We start from the raw sequence: 20,456 nt of genomic DNA, 5'->3' as shown, positions 1-20,456 counted from the left end.
ATACCATATTGGCTTTTTACTCTCAACAGTGGTAAAATAAAAAATCATAAAGGTCATAGAAATTTTCCTTCAATCTTGTATGGCACTTAATATCTTCTAGAGGTCACAAACACCAATCATAAACTGGTCGTGATACCACTAAATTGTCCAGAAAATCTATTTCTTTTGCTGGCTAGAGAACTAGGGAGTTGGATCAACACACCTAGAGAGTATCAGGTTGGGGAACGCTCTTCTGTGATAACAGATGAATAGAATGGGGTGACAGTGACAGGAAATGTTCCGCCAGCATCTTTGCTGCACTACTTCTGCTAGTATCAGCCAGGTTTGTGACTCTGGATTGCTCTTTTCCCCACATAGCTATATTTTAAAGTTTTTGAGATATGCAAAGAAGTACAATATGCAATAGCCTCACCCTCCCATTACCATCTGATTGCATACTAGGAACGTAATCTATGTGGAGCAGTTCTGCATACGTGACCTTCGTATGTTACTTGAGACGCCAGCATCGCCTTGCTATCTTCACACAGCCTGTGCAAGCAGGAGGTGTGGGAGAGGAAGGAGAAACTGAGATCTGCATCATTCGGCATTTACCAACACCAGAAAGTCATCTGTAATTTTACTTCCCACTTGAAATAATTAAAATTATTCCGGGGCCCAGTATTTAAATTTCACCGTCTTACTGTTGACAGAAAAAAAAGAGTTCAAAGGTTATTTTATGCCTCTTGGGCTCAGCCATAATAGTGTAAATATGACTAGGAGGTAATTTCTGTTCTGAAGCGAGACAGAAAAACAAATGAAAACTCAGCAAGCCTCTGAACTGCACAGAGGTCACTGGATTAAAGCTGCTTTAATTATTATCCAGCCTAAGGAAAAGGGAGAGCCTCTTTCAGCATTCAGGCTGCCCATCAGCTGCTCAGAAGTGCCTGATCCAAGGTGGGAAACAGATTGAAGAAGCCCTGGGAAGGAGAAAAGAGAGAAGTCAGGGTCAGAGGGGATGCAGAGAACAGCTCTCAAAGGGAAAAAAGCAGGCAGCTATCAATACATACAATGGCGTCACCATGGCAGCCAGAGAATCGTGAGGCACAGTGTTACCATGGAAACCCATCACTGATTCAAGGCCACCATTGTAGCCATGGCAACATGAAGACAAGATTACAAAGAAGAGCCAGCGAGTTACAAGAACCAAAGCCCAAACCTCAACCCAGGAACTGGGAGTGGAGGAAGGCAGGGATTAGGACCTGCTCCCATCTCACAAAGAACCCATTTGCTTCTTTCCTTTCGCGCCCTCAAATCTGCTACCCCAGTCCTGATCGGAGGGTGCTTATCTGCAAAAGGGCTTTGCTACCCTACCTAGGTGCTTAGATCAACCAGTCTTCACTGGGAGGTGGAGGGCAAAGGAAAGAAGAGGCAGTAACTTTGCATGCTGTCTTCAGCCCCCTTCCCAGGACGGAAGCACCCAAGCTGTCGCCTACCTTGAAGAGAGTGATGGTTTGAAGAACCCCTGAGGTGCAGCACATCTCACGAATGGAGTGCATAGCTAATTGTGGGCAACCCATATCAAGAACACGCAAACCAAGGCGGGAAGCCAGGATGGGTCCAATGGTTGTGCCACAAGGAGAATCATTTCGAACCATAAATTCCTGTAACCGACATGAGAGAGAGAGAAAAAAAAGAGCAGACAGCTGACAAATCTTTTTGATAGCAATGAAGGAGGGAGAGCAGGCTATAGAACTGAATCTTTTGAATGGGGTTCTCAGATCCTTGGTACTGGCCAGTCCAACTCTACAATCAAGCTGAAGTTTCTAATGTGGACTGAACCGCCAAATGAAAAGGGAACATCTTCAGAGGGAGAAGCCCTTCGTTTAGCATTTAACTATAAAGCCCTGGCCTTATCTCCCGTTCCTGGCAGGTAGGATGATTTGCCCCCAGTGGAGTGTACAGTGATGTAGCGCAGTGGCAGTTCGTAACGGCTGAAGCACCATGCAGCCATTGGCACCATGCAGCCAACCTTCTGGAAGCCTGGAAATTAAGTGGGTCAGGCCTGCTTAGTACTTGGGACAGAGAACCCCAGGGAGTACCAGAGATACGGGCTAGACTGGGAGTCTGTGTAGTGATGCCAATGAAAGTGCATGGATAAAGGGAATCTTTACTTTTTAAAATGCTTACTTGTAAAGGAACGTTGACACGAGTGGCAATCTCACGAATCAATGCCTCCGTGACAGCAGTGGAGGCATAGCGTTGGTTGCTGTTTATTTTCAGAGCAGGTCCCTGCACAGCAAATCACCAGACTGAATTTCCAGTTTGAAAATTTGTTATTTGTTAATTCTACTTGGGCTTTCTTGAGATGTGCAATTGTTCCACCCTAACAGGAAGGGTTCGACTGGTGCTTCCCACCAGATTCTGAACTCTTAAAAAGGATACATCTCTTCACATAAATAATTTACTGATGTAAGGTACAAAATATATAAAAAGAGAGCTTTCCTTCCTATCTGTGTGCTTTTCTCCAACTCGCCTTCCATCTCTTCATCTGGGCGAAGCACAACTGTTTTGCTCAACAGGAAGGAAGACATAGCTTCCAACAATCAAAATAATTACCTTTAGTATACTTTCCCACAACTAGGCCACCAAAACAACAGCATAATCTCCAGAAAGCGCTTTTCCACTAGTCATCTGCCATATGGAGTATCTCCTGAGCCCTCCCCAATCCTGAATCTATTCAAAACGGTTATCATTGTTGTGAGCACTCCCACAGCTGGCTCTCAAATAAGAAAAAGAAATCTCCATTTCAAGAACGGGTTTTGCATTTGAATCCGCCCCTTAGTGAGTTGTTCCTGTGCTGCTTGCCTAGCTTTCAAAAACACGCCCTGGCCAACTAGTCCGTGTTACCTACCTTGTGAAACTGTGGCCGATGGTTCTTATCATGCTTATCCCTGCAAAAAGAACAGCCTATAGTAAGCACTTCCACTTGGGCCTGAATTTCAAAGATCACAGGACAGAAGGAAAGAGGAGCTGTCACCCGTAAAGCATTCAAACCATTTTTAATAGATGAGACAGACTAGCCCTTTTTGACAGAACCAAGGAAGAAGTCTCTGTGCAGAGATCTTTCATTAGCACAGAACCTCTGGCCTGGAGAGAGAAGTGCTTCAAACGATTAGAATAAAATTACTTTATTCTGCAGCACATCAGCAACAGGAGGAAGGAGGCCATCTCAGCACCAGTTCTGAAAGATGTTTCAAGCTTGAAAGCGCACGGCATGGAGGGCTGCACGGACCCACTTGCGTATTCAGGTTGACTTTTTATCATACAGGCAGTTCTCACGTAACGACTGGTTGCCTAGTACCAATTTGAAGTTATGGCAGAGTTTATAACCTGGTTTGCTTTACAACTGCCCCACGTATTTAATGACAGCACCAAAAAGAAAAAAAAGGTCATAAAGATGGTCACTTGAGTGCCTTGACTGGCACGATGGAAATTCGGGGCTCCGTTGTGGTCCTAAGTTGAGGACTACCTGTTTTCTTTTTGGCAACTTCAAGGCTTTGGAAGAAAGAGGGCTTGCTCATGACTCTGCCCGGAATCCTGGCTCAGTCCTTTAGAAAATAAGTAAATGGATCTGTTCTAAAAAGTTAGCCACTTTCTTTCTTCTTTTTTTTAAAAATAAGTCTTTATTTATATTTCATGTTAAAAACACACACCATACACCAGCAAAGACAAAAAAACATACAATATACAGAAAATGAAGAAATAAAAAAATTGGAAACCATTTTAAAAAAAATCAATTTGTATCTACATCTAAACTGACAATTATATTCCACTCACTAAATCTCATAACTATCCAGCTCCAAAGCTTATTCATTAACAAAAACTATATCACTTCATTTTTGACCAACCTCCAAGCCACCCTCATTTCTTTAATCTTTTATCCATCCAAATATACCATTTATTCCATGATAGAAATGCTGGTGTCTCTTCTTTACCCTTCAACCTCTTGGTCAATGTGTCTGCTTCTGCACAATCAAGTATTCTCCTAATTATAGCTTCATCCGGCGGGGTATGATTTGCCTTCCAAAATTGAACATACCCCATCCTCGCCGCCATTAAGATCCTTCTTATACCTTGACTGAATCTGCAGGTAGGCCCACCACTCCAGTTGAAACCCTTGCTGAGCCAAATCTTGTCGCGTTTTGAGTTCTCCCCTGCTATCTAAAAGTTCTTTGTAAGTTGGTCTTCTTCCCTTCTTAAGTTGGGTCGGATGGGTCAAGGCTTCCAAGGTTGATAACCAACACGGAATTTACGCATAGTACTTGGCCCTTATCTTATCCCAATTCCGAATCAGTATATCCCTTATGTAATGATGAGTAAACTGTTTGCTTGGAGGAGTACCTTCCTGCCAAAGAGCAGCATGCCATCCCTGCAACAAATCGAATCCTTCCAAACTCAACAATCAATTATTCCTTAAACTTATCCATTCCTTGCCCCAAACTAAAAGGGCAGCCTGATAATAAAGTCACATTGACCAACTTCCCTCCGCCCTGTGCGTTCCCACAGAGAGGGCCTCCTCAGGGTGCCACCGATCAGAGAATGTCGATTGGTGGCCCCCAGGGGGAGGTCCTTCTCTGTGGGCGCCCCGGAGCTACGGAATCGGCTGCCAGTTGAGCTCCAGATGGCGCTCGACCTTCGCTCCTTCCATCGCGATCTGAAGACTCTTATTTGAACAAGCCGGCCTGGCCTGATGGGGGATGGGTTGGGTTTTATAGTCATTTTTAATATTTGTATTTACTGTTTTTAGTCGGGCATATGTTTAATTTTCTTTTAACTTTTGTATTTTTGTATTTTTTATATATTTGCCCTGTTCACCACCCTGAGTCCTTCGGGAGAAGGGCGGTATATAAATAAAATTATTATTATTATTATTATTAAAAGTTCCTAATTCGGCAGGCCAAGGTCCCCTCTTTCATTGATTTCTTGCATCATTTTTTCCCCAATCCTGGGCTGTTTCCCCTGCCATACGAATCTAGAAACTACCCCCTCTAACTCTTTTAAAAATTTCATCGAAAATTTAACCGGTGCTGTCTGGAAAAGAAAAATTCCATTTCGACAAAATATAAGATTTCACCGTGGCTACCCTTCCTAAAAATGACAATTGTATCCTACCCCATTTTCCCAAGTCCATTTTTGTTTGTATCAGTAATTTAGAATAATTATCCTCCCTAATACTTGAACATCTTCCCGTCAACCAAATTCCTAAATATTTCACCTTCTTCACAATTTTAAACCCTGTAGTGTCCTCTAACATCTGTTTACTTCTATTCAAAAGATTTTTTGTTAATATATTCGTCTTATCTTTATTTACTTGTAGACCGGCCACATTCCAAATTCCTCAATCCTTTTTAGTAATTCCGTGCTGGATTCCAGAGGGTTTTCCAAAACAAAAACCATATCATCTGCAAACGCCTGCAGTTTGTAAATTTGGTCTCTTATCTGAAGCCCAGTAATCTCCTCATCTTTCCTTATTATTCTTAATAGGGGTTCTAAGGTTAAAATAAATAAAAGTGGGGAGAGTGGACAACCCTGCCTAGTGCCCTTACAGATATCAAATTTGTAAGTTAATCCTTCCGAGGTAGGTAAAATGAGGACCCAGATTGTTGGGGGCAATTAAGCTGACTTTGTAATAATGCCGCTTGGGGTGTGTGTGAAAGCCCTAACAAGCAGGCATAGACATAGAATGAAGGCTACTGCTAAGCTTGTAAGCCGCCCTGAGTCTTCGGAGAAGGGCGGGATATAAATGTAATAAAAATAAAAAATAAATAAATAAATTTATCAACAATCTCGCTTCCTGCTTAGTATAAATTGCTTTATTCATATTACAGAAGTTAGCCCCAAACTCCATATGTTCCAACTGACACAATAAGAAGTCCCAATTTACCCTATCAAATGCTTTTTAGCATCGATAAATATTAAAGCTAATTGTTTATCTGGTCGGCTTTCATAATACTCCAGAACATTTAATATAATTCTGAGATTATCCTTTATTTGTCTGGTGGGGAGGAACCCATTCTGGTCTGTATGTATGAATTGGTTTAAGTAAATTTTTAATCTATCAGCAATTATTGTCGCAAATATTTTATAATCTCAATTAAGAAGGAATATTGGCCTATAATTTTTAATATGCTTCGAAGGGGAATCATCCTTAGGGATCAAACTAATATTTGCCTCCAACCAAGTTTGCAGGACTATAGCCTTATCCAAAATTTCATTAAATAGATCTTTCATATGTTTTCCAAGCGCTTCCACTAATACCTCATACAATTCTGCAGGAATTCTGTCAGTGCCTGGGTTTTTTTTTGACATTTCTGTTGTCTTACCGCTTTTTCAATTTCTGCTATTGTTATCTCCTGATCTAAGGCCTCTTTCTCATTAAGAAGTAACTTAGGAAGGTCTGACTCCGTCAGGTAATGTTTAATCCTCTCCTCAGGAACCTTTTCTTTCTGATATAATTCTGTAAAAAACTCAGCCGCTATCTTTTCTTTCCCTTCTTTATCTCCTATCAGTGTCCCCCTCTTATCTTCTAACTGATCAGTTCTCTTTCCTTATTCTATAGCTAAGCCATCTCCCTGGCTTATTGGCATATTCAAAATAGTTCTGCCTCGCCACCCTAATTTGACGTGCTATTTTCTCTTGATCCACAAGGTTGAGTTTATGCCTCCAAAAATCCACTTGCTCCTTCCCATACACTTTCTGTGGGTTTACCTGAAGAGCCTTCTCTGCCTTAGTAAGTTGCTCAGCAATTTTCCTCCTACTTTTCTCCTCCTTCCTATGTTTAACTGCCATCTGTTTTATTATCAAGCCTCTCAGATAAGCTTTAGCCGTGTCCCAAACTATTCGTAGGGGCATCCTTTCCGTCCTATTTTCTAAAAAAAACAGGCTCATCTCTTGTTTAATTTTTTGTACAAAAACCGTATCCTTTAGAGCCTCCAGGTTCATCATCCATCTACTCCTCACTCTACTCCCCCTTATCAATGTAATAGCCACCAGGTTGTGATCCGCCCATTCGTTCGTCAAAATCATGGCATCTTTCGAATAAGATAGCAGCCCATCCGACAACCATACCATATCCAACCCTTCTTTTTTTCCTCAGCAAACGCTACAAATAATTTCCCTAGTTTAGGATAATTCAACAGATTAGTTTGGAATTTCTTAATATGAGTTTCCTGAAGGCATAATACATCGGCTCCACATTTCCTTAATCTAGTTAAGATATTTTTTCTCTTAACAGGAGCATTAAGACCATTAACATTGAGCATCAGAAAATTCACCCCTTGACACATACTAACTTACGTGGGGCCTTAGATTTGGTAGTCTGTCTAGTTACCCTCTTGTATTCTTCTCCCTTTCCCTCTCCATCCCCCTCCCCCCTCCCCCCTCCGCTCCCCCTGGATTCCTCTCCTCCCTCTGACTTCTACTCTCCACTTCTCCATCACTCTCCTGATCGCTAGTCCCACAAAAAAATTATAGAAATCTTGTGCGTTTTGTAGACTCTCAATCTTTATCTTTCGGTCTTCCAACATCACCAGGAGCCTCTCTGGAAGCAGCCATTTATATGCCACACCTTTTTTTCTCAATTGCGAAGTAACAAATTGATAGCGTTGATGTTGCTCTCGGACCCTTCTTGGTAGTTGCTTAAGAATTGTAACCGGACGGCCTTTATACTGAATTGGTTGGTCTCTAGCTCTATAGATCACTTCATCTCTAAGCGCCTTTTTGGTAAACCTAACGTGCACTTCCCTAGGGAGGCTGTATCACCTGGCATAATTAGTATTATTAGTATTATTAGTATTATTAGTATTAACTCGAAAGGCCTCATCAATATCGCACCGAACCTCTTTTTTCTCTTTCCCCATCAGGTCTGCGATCATTTCTCCTACCACTTCTTCCAACTGTTCTTCTCTGTCTTCCGTCACGTTTTGGAAGCGCAAAAAAAAAGGCCACTTTCTTCATCTCCAGGTACACCATATCATCTTCCAGCTTCTTGGATCCTTGCATGTACCCGTGCTCCCATTTCTCCATCCCCTTCTCCATATTCTCAGAGTCCTTTTCTACTATTTTTATTCGCTCTTCATGCGTATTCAGGGTCACCTGGACTACACCCAATTTTCCTTTAATTTCCTTCATCTCCTCTCTCATGTCCCCCAACTCAGCCCTCAGGCTGTTGAAATTCCTCTCCATTATATCCTGCATATTTTTTAGCATCGTATAAATCCCTTGAATTGTAGCAGATTTTTCTGTCGCCGATAAGCTCTCCATCAACTTCCTAACCCCTGGTGGCGTCGTAACCAGAGAGGCCGCTGCTGTCAAGGAGGGGGCCTTCTTTAAGGTTTTAGTTGATGTTGTCGTTAAAGACATTTCAGTTTGTCCCAGGAGGTTTCTCCACACTACTATACACCACAGGTGTATAGTATCCTTCCCAGATACTTTATCACAAACTTGTCAGGGCCAACACCTAAACTACCAATAACCCCGTACTTCCTTCTAATAAGTCTTCTGCCACAACTTATCTAAACCCGTTCTGTAAATAAATTTCACTTCCACTCTTTAGGTTAAAAAAAAAGTCACATCAATATCCGTCAGTTAAGAGCAGAATTTCTATAAGTCCGTAAATCAGTACGCTAGCTTTTTCAGGGGAGAAGAAGCTTCCACCAATCATGTCATATTCGTAAACAAGTCCATTTAAGCCTCTGATCAGCATTTGGATCCACAGCAGCAGAAAACAAAAGTGGTAAAAAAGAATTGTTGACAAAACCACCCCTGTTAACTGGCTGCCGCTCCTTTCACTTCTGCTTAGCGCCCCACCGGCGCGCTTGCTCGGAAAGTCTTTAAACTCACTTTTGCTCTTTCTCGCTTCCCCGCTTCTTCTCAAACTGCCGAGTCATTGGCTTCGGGGCTGCTAAACCGCAGCCCTCTTTCAAGCCTCCAGATCCTCGGGGTGCTTTCTTTCTTCCAGAGAGGTGGTTGCACCACAGCTCGCCTCCGAAGATGCCCCCTCCGCTTCTCCCAGCCTCTCCGAGGCTGGAAACGGCAGAATATCGCTGCAGGAGGCTTGTAAAACAACAAGAGGCTCAGCCGTCTATCGCCTCCCCTCCCAAGGCAGCGCCAACTTTTCAAAAGTTAGCCACTTTCAAAGGAAACCAAAACCCAGGAACAAAATGATTTCAATTCGGTCCAATAGTCTGGATATGCTGTGCATTCTGTCACACAAGGAATGTCAGCTGGTGAGGACTAGGAGATGTGCCTTTTCTGCCGTAGCCTCTGCCTTCTGGAACATTCTTCCCTCAGAGCTGACACTGACCCTGTTGGCCTTTCATAAGGACCTGAAGGCCTGGCTTTGTCCCTGGGCCCCCGAGTGGGTGAAGGGTCCCATTTCCTGGATATATTGACATCTATGATGATGGTTTTTCCCCTCTTGCCATCTATATTTATTTTTGTATGATATTGGAACTGTTTCTGTTTTATGATTGTTTGCTGCCCCGAGTCACTTGTTTTATGATATGGGTTCCCATAGAAATTAAATAGTCACTTGTTTTAAGATAAGGGTGCTTATAGTAATTAAATACATACACGCATATAATCACTTGTTTTAAGATATGGGTGCCTATAGAAATTAAATATATACATACGTATAGTCTCTTGTTTTAAGATAGGGATTCCCATACAAATTAAATATATACATACATACATATGTAGATCTTTGGTCATTCGGGTTTTTCCCCACGTAGAATTGGAGGTATCAGGGCAACGTTTTGACGAAATCTCATCCATCATCCTCAGGCTGGTGACTTCAGCTTCGTTCTTCTGGGAGAAGTGTGTGATAGTGGCTGTTTTTTCTTCTTTATTAAACTGCCAGAGGGGGTGTGTTCTGTGGGTGGAGGCTTGGCTGTGTTCTGATGGGGTGGAGGTGTGCTCTGATTGGGGGGGGGCTTAGATGTGTTCTGATTGGGTGGGAGTGTGTTTTGAATGGGGGCTGTGTTCTGATTGGGTGGGGATGTGTTTTGAGTGGATGGGCTGGTCTCAGCTGCCAGCCTTAGACCTGAACTGGTGAGTTGTGCTGCTTTTGTTCGGCTCCGTGTTTGTGGTGGTGGCATATTTTTATAGTGGGTGTCAGTTTGCTTATTATGTGGTTTGGAGGGGTTTAAAGTGGCTAATGTTGCAGCTGTAGTTAGGTTTCTGTTTTGTGGTTGTGTGTCGTTATCGTTGTGGGTTCAGATTTGCTTTTTGAATGGTTGTGTGTTGATGTCATGTGATGTTATCATGAGTTTGGGTCTGGTATCATTCTTGGTGGTTGGGACTAATCTGTCAATCAAGGCGGGTTTCCAAATGGCTGGTAGGCGAGAGGTATCATCTCGTTTGTTCCTGCTGTGGGGGCGTTTTTCTATCTCGATGGCTTCTCTGATTATTCTGTTGTTAAAATGTTCAATTTTGGCAATAGTTCTGGTTTTTTTAAAATCAATTTCGTGTCCCGTGGCTTTAAAGTGTTGGAACAGGGATGAAGTTTGTTCTCCCTTTCTGAGTGAGTTCCTGTGCTCTTCAATGTGTGCACTTATTCTTCTGTTGGTCTGTCCGATGTATGTGGTGGGGCAGGTGGGGCATGGGATTTCGTATACTCCTTGGTTTTCTAACCCAATTATGTCTTTGGGGTTTCTTAGGATGGTGGATATTTTTCTGTCTGTGTAGAATGCTGTTTTGATGTTGTGTTTTTGGAGGATCTTGCTGATTCTGTCTGTGGTCCCTTTTAAGTATGGGAGGAGGGTTTTGCCATTTTTTTGTTCTCTGTCTTGGATTTTTGTGGGTGTCTCTCTTCGGATTAAGTTGGTAATGATGTTTATTTGGAATCCGTTGGCTGTTAGTACATTAGTGAGAGTGTGTAGTTTGGTTTTTAGGTGTTGTTCGTAAGCTAGGTGTTTTGTTCTGGAGATGAGTGTCTTGGCTACGGAGTTGATCTGTGCTGGGTGGTGGTGTGAGAGTACGTTCAGGTAGCGGTTTGTGTGTGTTTTTTTATGGTAGATAGTGTGTCCTAGGGAGCCATTGGATTTCTTGTAGACTAAGACATCAAGGAAGGGAAGTTGATTGTTACCTTCTGTTTCCATGGTGAATTGTATTTTGGGGTGTAGGCTGTTGAGGTGTGTGAGGAAGTCATCCAGTTTTTCTTTGCCGTGTGGCCAGATTACGAAGGTGTCATCTACGTATCTGAGCCAGAGTTTGGGTTTGTGGTTGGATTTTTCTAGAGCGAGGGTTTCAAAGTGTTCCATGTAGAGGTTTTCGATGACAGGTGAAAGGGGTGATCCCATGGGTGCTCCTTCCATTTGTTTGTATCTTTGTCCATTGTAGATGAAGTATGTGTTTGATAGGCAGTGGTTGGTCAGATCTAGGATGTGTTTTGGGGGGTTGTATTTATTTAGGATAGCTGTGAAGGCTTCTTTGATTGGCACTTGGGTGAAGAGGGATATGACATCGAAGCTCACAAGTAGGTCACAGGGCTGTAAGTTTAGTTTACTTATGATCTCTATGAATTGGAATGAGTTTTGTACGTGTGAGGTGATGGAATTTGCGTAAGGCTGTAGTTGTTTGGCAAGAAATTTGGCTAGATTTTGTAGAGGTGAGCCTATGGAGCTGACTATGGGTCTGAGTGGGGTTCCTTCTTTGTGTATCTTGGGGAGACCATAGAGCTTGGGACATCTGGATGATTTTTCTCTGGGAATGATTGTTTGCTGGATCTCTTCACTGATGGGGGTGGCTTTTATTTTGGATTTTGTGGTTTCTTCCAGGTAGGTGGTGGGATCTGTCTTGAGGAGTTTGTATGTGGAATCTCGGAGTAGGTTGGATAATTTGGTATGGTAGTCAGATGAGTTCATTACCACCGTGGCGTTGCCTTTGTCTGCTGGCAGAATGATTATGCGGGTGTCTTTTTTTAGGTTAAGTAGTGCTGTCTGTTCCTCTTTGGGTAAGTTGCTTTTGGGTGGTTTGCTGGTGCAGAGGATGTTGGTAACTTCGAGTCTGATTTTGTTGGCGTCAGGGTTAATTTTGGTCAGGCTGGATTCGACTCCGCATATAATGGTTTCCGTGGGAATGTGTTTGGGAGCGACTGCAAAATTAAATCCTTTAGACAGGACGTTGGTTTCAGCTTTGGTGAGAATCCTATCTGAAATGTTGTGCACAGTTTGTTTCATGTGTTGCTGTGAGAGAGGAGGGGTTTGTTTCTGGCGTTCCTTTAGTCTTCGGAGTTTATTGGTGTGTGTGTCTGTTTTGTAGGCAGTCTCTGTTTCAGCTCTCCAGACAGCAATTTGTTTGAATTTGTCCCAAAGTGTGGGGTGGATCTTGTTGCTGAGTTTGAGGTGGAGTGTGAGGAGGTCTCTGTTGATTCGGTCCAGGAGGAATCTTTTTGTCTGGAGTTCATTTCTGATTAGGGCCAGTTCGGTTCTTATCAGGATGCGTTTGATGGCTGCAGAGTTGGAGTGGAATTTCAATTGGAAGGATGTGGGGATTAAATTTTGATCTCGACAGTTGCGTAGGAATGTGAGGTCACACAGAATGGAAGCTCTTCGTACTTCGAGTATACATACATATATACATGTACATTGTTAAGGAATTTATTGTGCAGAGGTCTCCTTGTGCTACCAAAGAGTTGCACAGACAAGGAAGGGTACTGAGAGTAGTAAAAGTCACACACAGAAATACACTGAGTTATAAAAAGTAAAAAGTAGTTTACTTTGAGGGTGGTGTAAAAACAAAAATGCACAGTCAAAAAAATAAACAGTCCAGGTCATAAACAATAGCAACAGTCCAAAGAGTAATCCAAAACTACAAAGTCTTCTTACCGGTCCAGAGGTCAATACACAGTTCAGGTTACAACAGTAGTAAACCAACAGCAGAGCAAAAACAGTAGCAGTAGAGATCAGTGAATTCAGAGAGAGAGAGAAGCTACGTTCCTAGCTTCCTCTTATGGCCATGAGAACACTTACACACCCATTGGCCAATTAACATCTTAAAGCCATAGCATTATGGTTAATATATTTTCAACCCAACATTGTAGGCTAACACCATATGCCTAACATTCTCCCCTTTGGGTAGAATAATATATAACTCTTACAATCTTATGCACATTCTTTCACAATTAGCATTGTGTTTCACAGCACTTTGTACCTTTGTAAAATGGTCTGCAATACTTACATCAGATGAACAATACTCTAGCTGTATTAATTTATCTTTGACACATTGTCTGACATTTAAATAACGAAGATCAGTATATTTAGATCTTGTTCACCAGGTGGCAGTTTAGCTTTCTCATAAACTTTAAGATCCTGCAAAGACTTCAACTCCCTGTTCATTGCAGCTTTCCATGATGCCTGTTCCTTTTCAGGATACATCCTGATCTCATCATAGTTAGAAGGTACTGAACTAACTTGACATATACTAGCTTCATAGCGATCAGGTGGATGTCTGATGCGCGTTGAACGCCAAGGAATTACAGGGCTTTGAATTTCTGACTCCTTTCCTTCCTCTGTTTCATCTTTAATCTCCCCTATCTCCTCTTCATCTTTTATATTTACAGGAGAAGTATTATCATTACTAGTTACGTTATCATGGGAGTCCTCAAACACTAGAGGATCAGTATTAACAGTTTCTTGCTCTAACCTATCCCAACCAACGTGCTCAAGGAATTTTGCACTCGCACTGTTATATACATTAGTTGTACCTCGTTCCCAGAAACGATAGGATCTATGGTTAGCTTCGTAACCTACGAAGTATAATTGCCTAGCCCTATGTTGGCCTTTACTCCTGAGTTGTGCAGGAATGTGGACCCAAGCTGGGGTGCCAAACGTGTGCAGGTAATCAAGGTTTGGTCTTCTACCATGCCATATAGTGTATGGTATTTTACCAGTAGAAGTATTAACAACTAAATTCAGAACATGGTTTGCACATTTTGCTGCCTCCCCCCACAGTCTATCTGTTAAGCCAGAATCTTGTAACATGGTTCTCATCATGGCTTGTAACGTTTGCCCACGTCTCTCAACAAAAGCATTATGTTGAGGCCTATAAGGGGCTGAACGTTTATGCTCAATGCCAGCTGATTCTAGCATATCAACAAAACGCTTATTTGTAAATTCAGTACCATTATCAGTAATTATGCACTGAACCTTTCTCTTTGTTTTTCTCTCTACAAACTTCAGCCAGTTTGCAAATTGTTGGAAAGTGTCTGCCTTTGACTTAAGCAGATAACAAAAACCATAACGAGAGTAGTGGTCCAATATACTTAAAACATAACATGACCCTCCTAAACTTGGTTTCATGGGTCCAATTAACTCAGCAAACACAACTTCCAAAGGAACAGTTGTTTTGAAACCATTTAACCTGTTTGCAGGAGTTGCCTTACTTTTTTCCTGATTACAGGCATTGCAATTCAAATACTTACTACATGGCTTCAGTTTAATTCGGTCTACTAATTCAACTGTTTTACGTAGTGAGTTAAAGTTTACATGCCCTAACCGCCTATGCAATAAATGTATGCATTCATTATGTGGCTTCTTGTTCTCACATATTGAGGTAGCTTTAACTGTACTAACCTGGTTACTTGTGAGAACGAATAAACCATCTTTCAAATTAGCGGTTACACAGGTTCCATTCCTCTCAATAGTGCATTGCTCCCCTCTGAATGTTACCACAAACCCAACTTTAACCAATTCCCTTACAGATAACAGGTTGAATCTTAGTTTAGGTATATATAACATAGGTAACTGTTCATTAATGCATGGACAATAGGAATTACCTTCACCAGAGGCCTTCATCCTCCAACCGTTGGCTAGTGAAACATATTGGTTGCTGTTTTTCATATTAATAAACCTCTTTTTCACTTTAGTAATGCATTGTGAAGCCCACTATCAACAACCCACAATTCATTGTTTCTGGATGTTGGTTCACCAGAAATAGCCAAACCAATGCCCTTCTTAGCCTTCCCACTGCTATTCACATTCTGTTTTCTACCCTTCCTACAGAATTTGGCTATATGCCCTCTAGCCACACAAGAAAAACATTTCTTGAGATTGTAAGCAGTGGTAAATGGCTGCTCCTCTTGTGACTGTGTCTCTCTCAGCTGGTCTCTGTCACGCCTTCTTCTGGACTCTTCCAGCAGTCTCCCAGTAATGTTAGTCAATGTCAGTTCCTCTCTGGTCAGGACTTCCAAAGAAGAAACATACTCATCATAACTCTCATCCAAAGATGACAAAATAATGTAGACCTGATGCAACTCTGAAAAAATCAGCTCCTTTTCATGAAGCTCTTGAAAAGTTGCCTTCATGTAGTTTAAATGGGTCAGCATATCTCCATTCTTCTGCAGACGAGCCCTAAACAGCTTACGTGTAAGGTGTATATGTGCACCCACACTGTCTCGAACATAAAGCCTTCGCAAAACGCCCCAACACCTAGCAGCAGACTCCTCACCACGAATATGGACAAACTGCTGGTCATTCAGTGTTAGCCCAATAATGCAAAGAGCTTTCTCATTGCTACGTTTAAAGTCGTCTAACTTCTTTGCATCCTCTTCATCATCTGGATCCCAAGCAGTAGTATCTGGTGGGTTATTTACAACAGACCATAGTCCTTCCTTGCGCAAAAGCAAGCAGCATTTCGTGGACCAGGAAACATAGTTTGTCCCATACAACCGGGTTATCCAGGAGATGCCTGACAACAGTTCCTGTGCCATTTTACACCAAAATAGCTAACACAAACTCAGCTAGAAAAACTGTGTGTACTTACTCTCAGTACAGGCCTGGGCCCATAACCAGTGTTAAGGAATTTATTGTGCAGAGGTCTCCTTGTGCTACCAAAGAGTTGCACAGACAAGGAAGGGTACTGAGAGTAGTAAAAGTCACACACAGAAATACACTGAGTTATAAAAAGTAAAAAGTAGTTTACTTTGAGGGTGGTGTAAAAACAAAAATGCACAGTCAAAAAAATAAACAGTCCAGGTCATAAACAATAGCAAAAGTCCAAATAGTAATCCAAAACTACAAAGTCTTCTTACCGGTCCAGAGGTCAATACACAGTTCAGGTTACAACAGTAGTAAACCAACAGCAGAGCAAAAACAGTAGCAGTAGAGATCAGTGAATTCAGAGAGAGAGAGAAGCTACGTTCCTAGCTTCCTCTTATGGCCATGAGAACACTTACACACCCATTGGCCAATTAACATCTTAAAGCCATAGCATTATGGTTAATATATTTTCAACCCAACATTGTAGGCTAACACCATATGCCTAACATACATACATACATGTATACATACATATATACATACATACCTATATTGGGGAATCGTCTATAATTTGAAGAGGAGTATCAGTCCTCTACCCCGTGATATACAAATAACCCCAAAGTGATAAGGAGATTTTAAATACCCCTTTGCCTCTTCAGATATGGAAAAGGTACAACAGGCAGCTTACAAGAGAGTCTGAGGGTTTTATTATTCAAGTAGTTTTCCCTGTTAAGGTTCATACAATCTGAAGGATGGAATTGTGCGTAACAAATGAAAATAGGTTTTTTGAAAGCAGCAAGCAACCTTGTAACAAAATGTATATAAGCAGGGCTTTTCTTCTCATAGAACGCTCAGAATGGAGTTCCGGCACCTTTTTTTGGATGGAACCTTGTAGGGTAGGCAAGGCGGGTTGTATGACATGTGTGAGTTCCGGCACCTTTTTCTTTTACAAAAAAAGCACTGTATATCAGAATGTCCAATACTGAACGACATACTTCCCCAGCCCCAGTACACTATCTCACACTCTCCCTTAGTAACATACTTACGCATAATTGGGGTGCACCGCATGAGCCATATCTGCACTGATCATGCACGATTTGGGCACTGCTTCCTCAAATGCTGTAAGGTTCTGAGGCGAAGCTGAAATGCGACGAAGAATAAGCTCCATGAGGAGGGATGCAGCCCCTTGAGCGCTTTCTGAACCAACCTGCCACAAAGATGCATTCAAAAGGTGAAGTATCAAGAAGCGTTTTGATGCTACCAGAATTTTAATTGCCATCCCAATTTGGACATCAGCGTTATCCCCTCTTACCACTTCCAGTTCTGCTGCCACTTCTTATCTGTAGCTTACTTTGTCCACAATCCTCCTACCTTATGATTGATATGGTTACTGTGGGCAACGTGCTACTCTTGTGCACTGTTTTCTGACATCCACCTTTTAAATCTTCCTTTGGGTGGGGGCTTCAGACCTCTTTTTTAAATGCCCACCCCATCCTCTAAATCAGAACAATCTGGGACTGGTGTAAGAGACGAGACTTAAAGAAACTCATTTTATTCCTTAAATTACCTCCACTCCCGGGCTGAAATATTTGGTCCCACTCTAGTTAACTCATTGCATCACCAGCTAGGACCTCTATCAGTTTTGGATGTCAAAGGGTTGAAAAGACAAGGGACCAAGGTGAAGAGATGAGATAGGAAACACCTAAGGATTTTCAAAAATAATTTCTGCTGGCTTTCTCCCGGGTTTATGAGTTAGTATCTGTCAGAATGCTGAACCTTCTGGAAGATTAAAGCCTAGGACTGGAAGGATCTGCAGTTCATAGCTAGATCATTCATACAAGAAGAAACCTGAATTAGACCTCCCACTCAATGAGGAAGTCTATTTGTAAGTCTTGACTAAGTGTTCTTCCAAAATGCCCATCTGGAAAAACATACCAGCCTAGGAAAATAAGTGTTTTGATTTCTCTCCAGTTCCTTTAAGCTCTTTGTAGCTACAGTACAGAAACAACTCCTCTGAGCCCAATTCTTAATACTACCCACTTCTATGTCAGAAATTCACTGCACTGGTAGAAGTAAGGGGGTAATAAAACTGTAAATAATAGATACTATTTGCTAAAAAATGCTGACCTGTATCTAAGTTGGCCAACTAGATTTGTTAAATTCCTCCAAATCTTTCAATTTGTACGCTTTGTCTCCTGTCCTTCTAAAGATGCTGTTAAATGTTAATGCTCTGTTTGTGTAAATGTGCAATTACTTTCACTTCCACATGTAAGTGGCACGATTATTCCCTTTTGCTCTGTTTCCTAGAGAAACATGATTTTAGTATTTGTTCAGTCGATCAACCTTTGTGGGATGCTCTGCTTGTCTCTACACATTCAACCTTCATGGAACTTGTTGACACCAAGCATGTCTCTGTGTATGAAAGAAATGCATTCCATAGTTTAGGAGGGACACTGGAGAAGCTCTCCTTTTTGCCAGGTAAGTGAACCTCTTGACTGCACTCTCAACTTATTGCAGGATCCAGTCTGGGTTGGTCACCGGGACCAAAGGTTTAGTCTTCCACACTTTCAGACATATGCTGGACTCCATCCTCAGGGAACTTCTCTCTCACCAGAAGAGGTGGTTTGGGCTACTCTAGTGCATAGTCCTGGTGACCAACTCAGATTGGATGCTGCACCATTAACCCGGGACTTTAATTGTGTGGTAAACAAATGGTATCAGCAGAGCCTGACAGAGTGTCAACATGGACATGACTGAGGGTGACTCTGTTTACCCTATTTTGATTTTCAAAAAGCTTTTGAAAGAATTTTTCATCAAAGGCTGTGTAAATTTAATGGATATTGGTTAAGAGGACCTGTCTTTTTATGGATTGCTAATTAAAAAAGAGAAAGCAAAGAGTAGGAATACATCAACATTTCTTTGGTGTAACATAGCAAGAAATGGTGTCCCTCTCTTAAACACCAGCTGCCTGCAATTAGTGCAGGTTCGAGTCCCACCAGGCTCAAGGTTGACTCAGCCTTCCATCCTTCTGAGGTAGGTAAAATGAGGACCCAGATTGTTGGGGGCAATTAAGCTGACTTTGTAATAATGCCGCTTGGGGTGTGTGTGAAAGCCCTAATAAGCAGGCATATACATAGAATGAAGGCTACTGCTAAGCTTGTAAGCCGCCCTGAGTCTTCGGAGAAGGGCGGGATATAAATGGAATTAAAATTAAAAAAAATAAAAAATTCAAGTTAATTCGAGCTTAATGGGGGAGATCCCACTAACCTCCCATATACACTGATGGGACTTGGTCTGTAACTGATCATGCAAAGGAATGATCAAATGGATAACCAGTATAGATGTCAACTCAGAATGTGGCAACTATGAAAAAGGCAAATTCTGCGTCCTGGGTCATTAGGAAAGTGACTAAAAATAGAAATTTCAACATCTATAGAAAGCTTCAGTACATCTAAGTGAATACAGTAGTAATAGTGAATACAATTCTGACTTCCACATTTGAAAAATGGTTAACAGTGCTAGAAATAGTACTGTACAGAAAATGGCTTGAATATTATCAAAGGGCGTGAATATCTTCTTAGCTTGGAGAAGAAAAGCAACCGGGGGCAATATGCTGGGATTTATAGAAAAACATGACAGGGAGAAGAGAGGGAGTGGGTCTGCCTTCCTTCCTCAAATACTAGGACCAAAGGATATCTGAGAAAGCTGATAGATAAAGCTACAAAAATTCCACAGGACTCCATTTTTGTGCAACACACTTTATTCTTCAGAGACTAGTCTTCTTAAACAGAAATACTCGAGGTAGCACATAATGAAATGTGTGCTGGTTTCATCACAAGAAGAAATATCAAGTTTTCGATCCAACCTTTATCTATCTCCATTCAACAAGGATATATTACCATACTTTAATGCCTTCAGCTCTTCATCTAGATCAGACATGTCAAACACAAGGCCCGGGGGCCAGATCCGGCCCGCAAAATGGTTTCATGCGGCCCCCGAAGCCACCCTGGAAACAGTGAGGGAACGGCCCCCACTGCCTTGGCCCTGGCCCAGAGACCCTCCTTCTGCCAGAGACCCTCCGATCTCTCCGACTCCTGCCCAGGCCCCCATAGGCACCCTTGATGCCAATGATGTAGAGCTGGCCACGCCCACCCAGTAGGCCATATGCACTCTAGCCACGCCCACCCAGTAGGCCACGCCCACCCGCCCACCCCCACCCCCAGGGCAACCACAATGCTGATGTGGCCCTCAGTGAAATTGAGTTTGACACCCCTGATCTAGATGTTATCCACTGTTTAATAAACTCTCAAGTCCTTAATAAATCAGTTTCACATAATTGGGTGATCCAGAAATATTGGGAATGGAGGTCCCATGATTGCCAGGCATCATGATGGCATGAAACTTTGGGAATCACATCTGGAGAATGCAAGGAAGAGATAATCTACACTTGCAGGCTTCTTATTGACACACTATAGGCTGGCTGTAATGGGGCTTCTTTGAGCCTTCCTTCCTTCCTTCCTTCCTTCCTTCCTTCCTTCCTTCCTTCCTTCCTTCCTTCCTTCCTTCCTTCCTTCCTTCCCTCACATTCATTCATTAATTCATTTTCTATAGCCACTCATCTCAATCAATGACTTTGGAAAGTCTATATCTGGTTGCATT

At 42.1% G+C, this 20,456-nt stretch overlaps 1 protein-coding gene across 1 annotated transcript; it reads right to left on the bottom strand.

Annotated features, from left to right (window-relative positions):
* Positions 1 to 541: 541 nt before the first annotated feature.
* LOC310632717 (aspartyl aminopeptidase-like) lies at positions 542 to 17,245 on the bottom strand. The gene is made up of 5 exons (XM_083350105.1): positions 16,844 to 17,245; positions 2,891 to 2,930; positions 2,167 to 2,268; positions 1,473 to 1,640; positions 542 to 956 (listed from the first exon to the last, which is right to left on the bottom strand). The coding sequence occupies exons 1-5, from the start codon at positions 17,074 to 17,076 to the stop codon at positions 906 to 908; spliced, it is 594 nt and encodes a 197-aa protein (XP_083206231.1). The 5' UTR covers positions 17,077 to 17,245; the 3' UTR covers positions 542 to 905.
* Between the last annotated feature and the right edge of the window lie 3,211 nt (positions 17,246 to 20,456).

Source organism: Vipera ursinii, assembly GCF_947247035.1.
Source record: "Vipera ursinii genome assembly, chromosome: 1".
NCBI lineage: Eukaryota > Metazoa > Chordata > Lepidosauria > Squamata > Viperidae > Vipera > Vipera ursinii.
The sequence above is the reverse complement of the archived record's forward strand: the minus strand, read 5'-3'. Positions and strand labels throughout refer to the sequence as shown.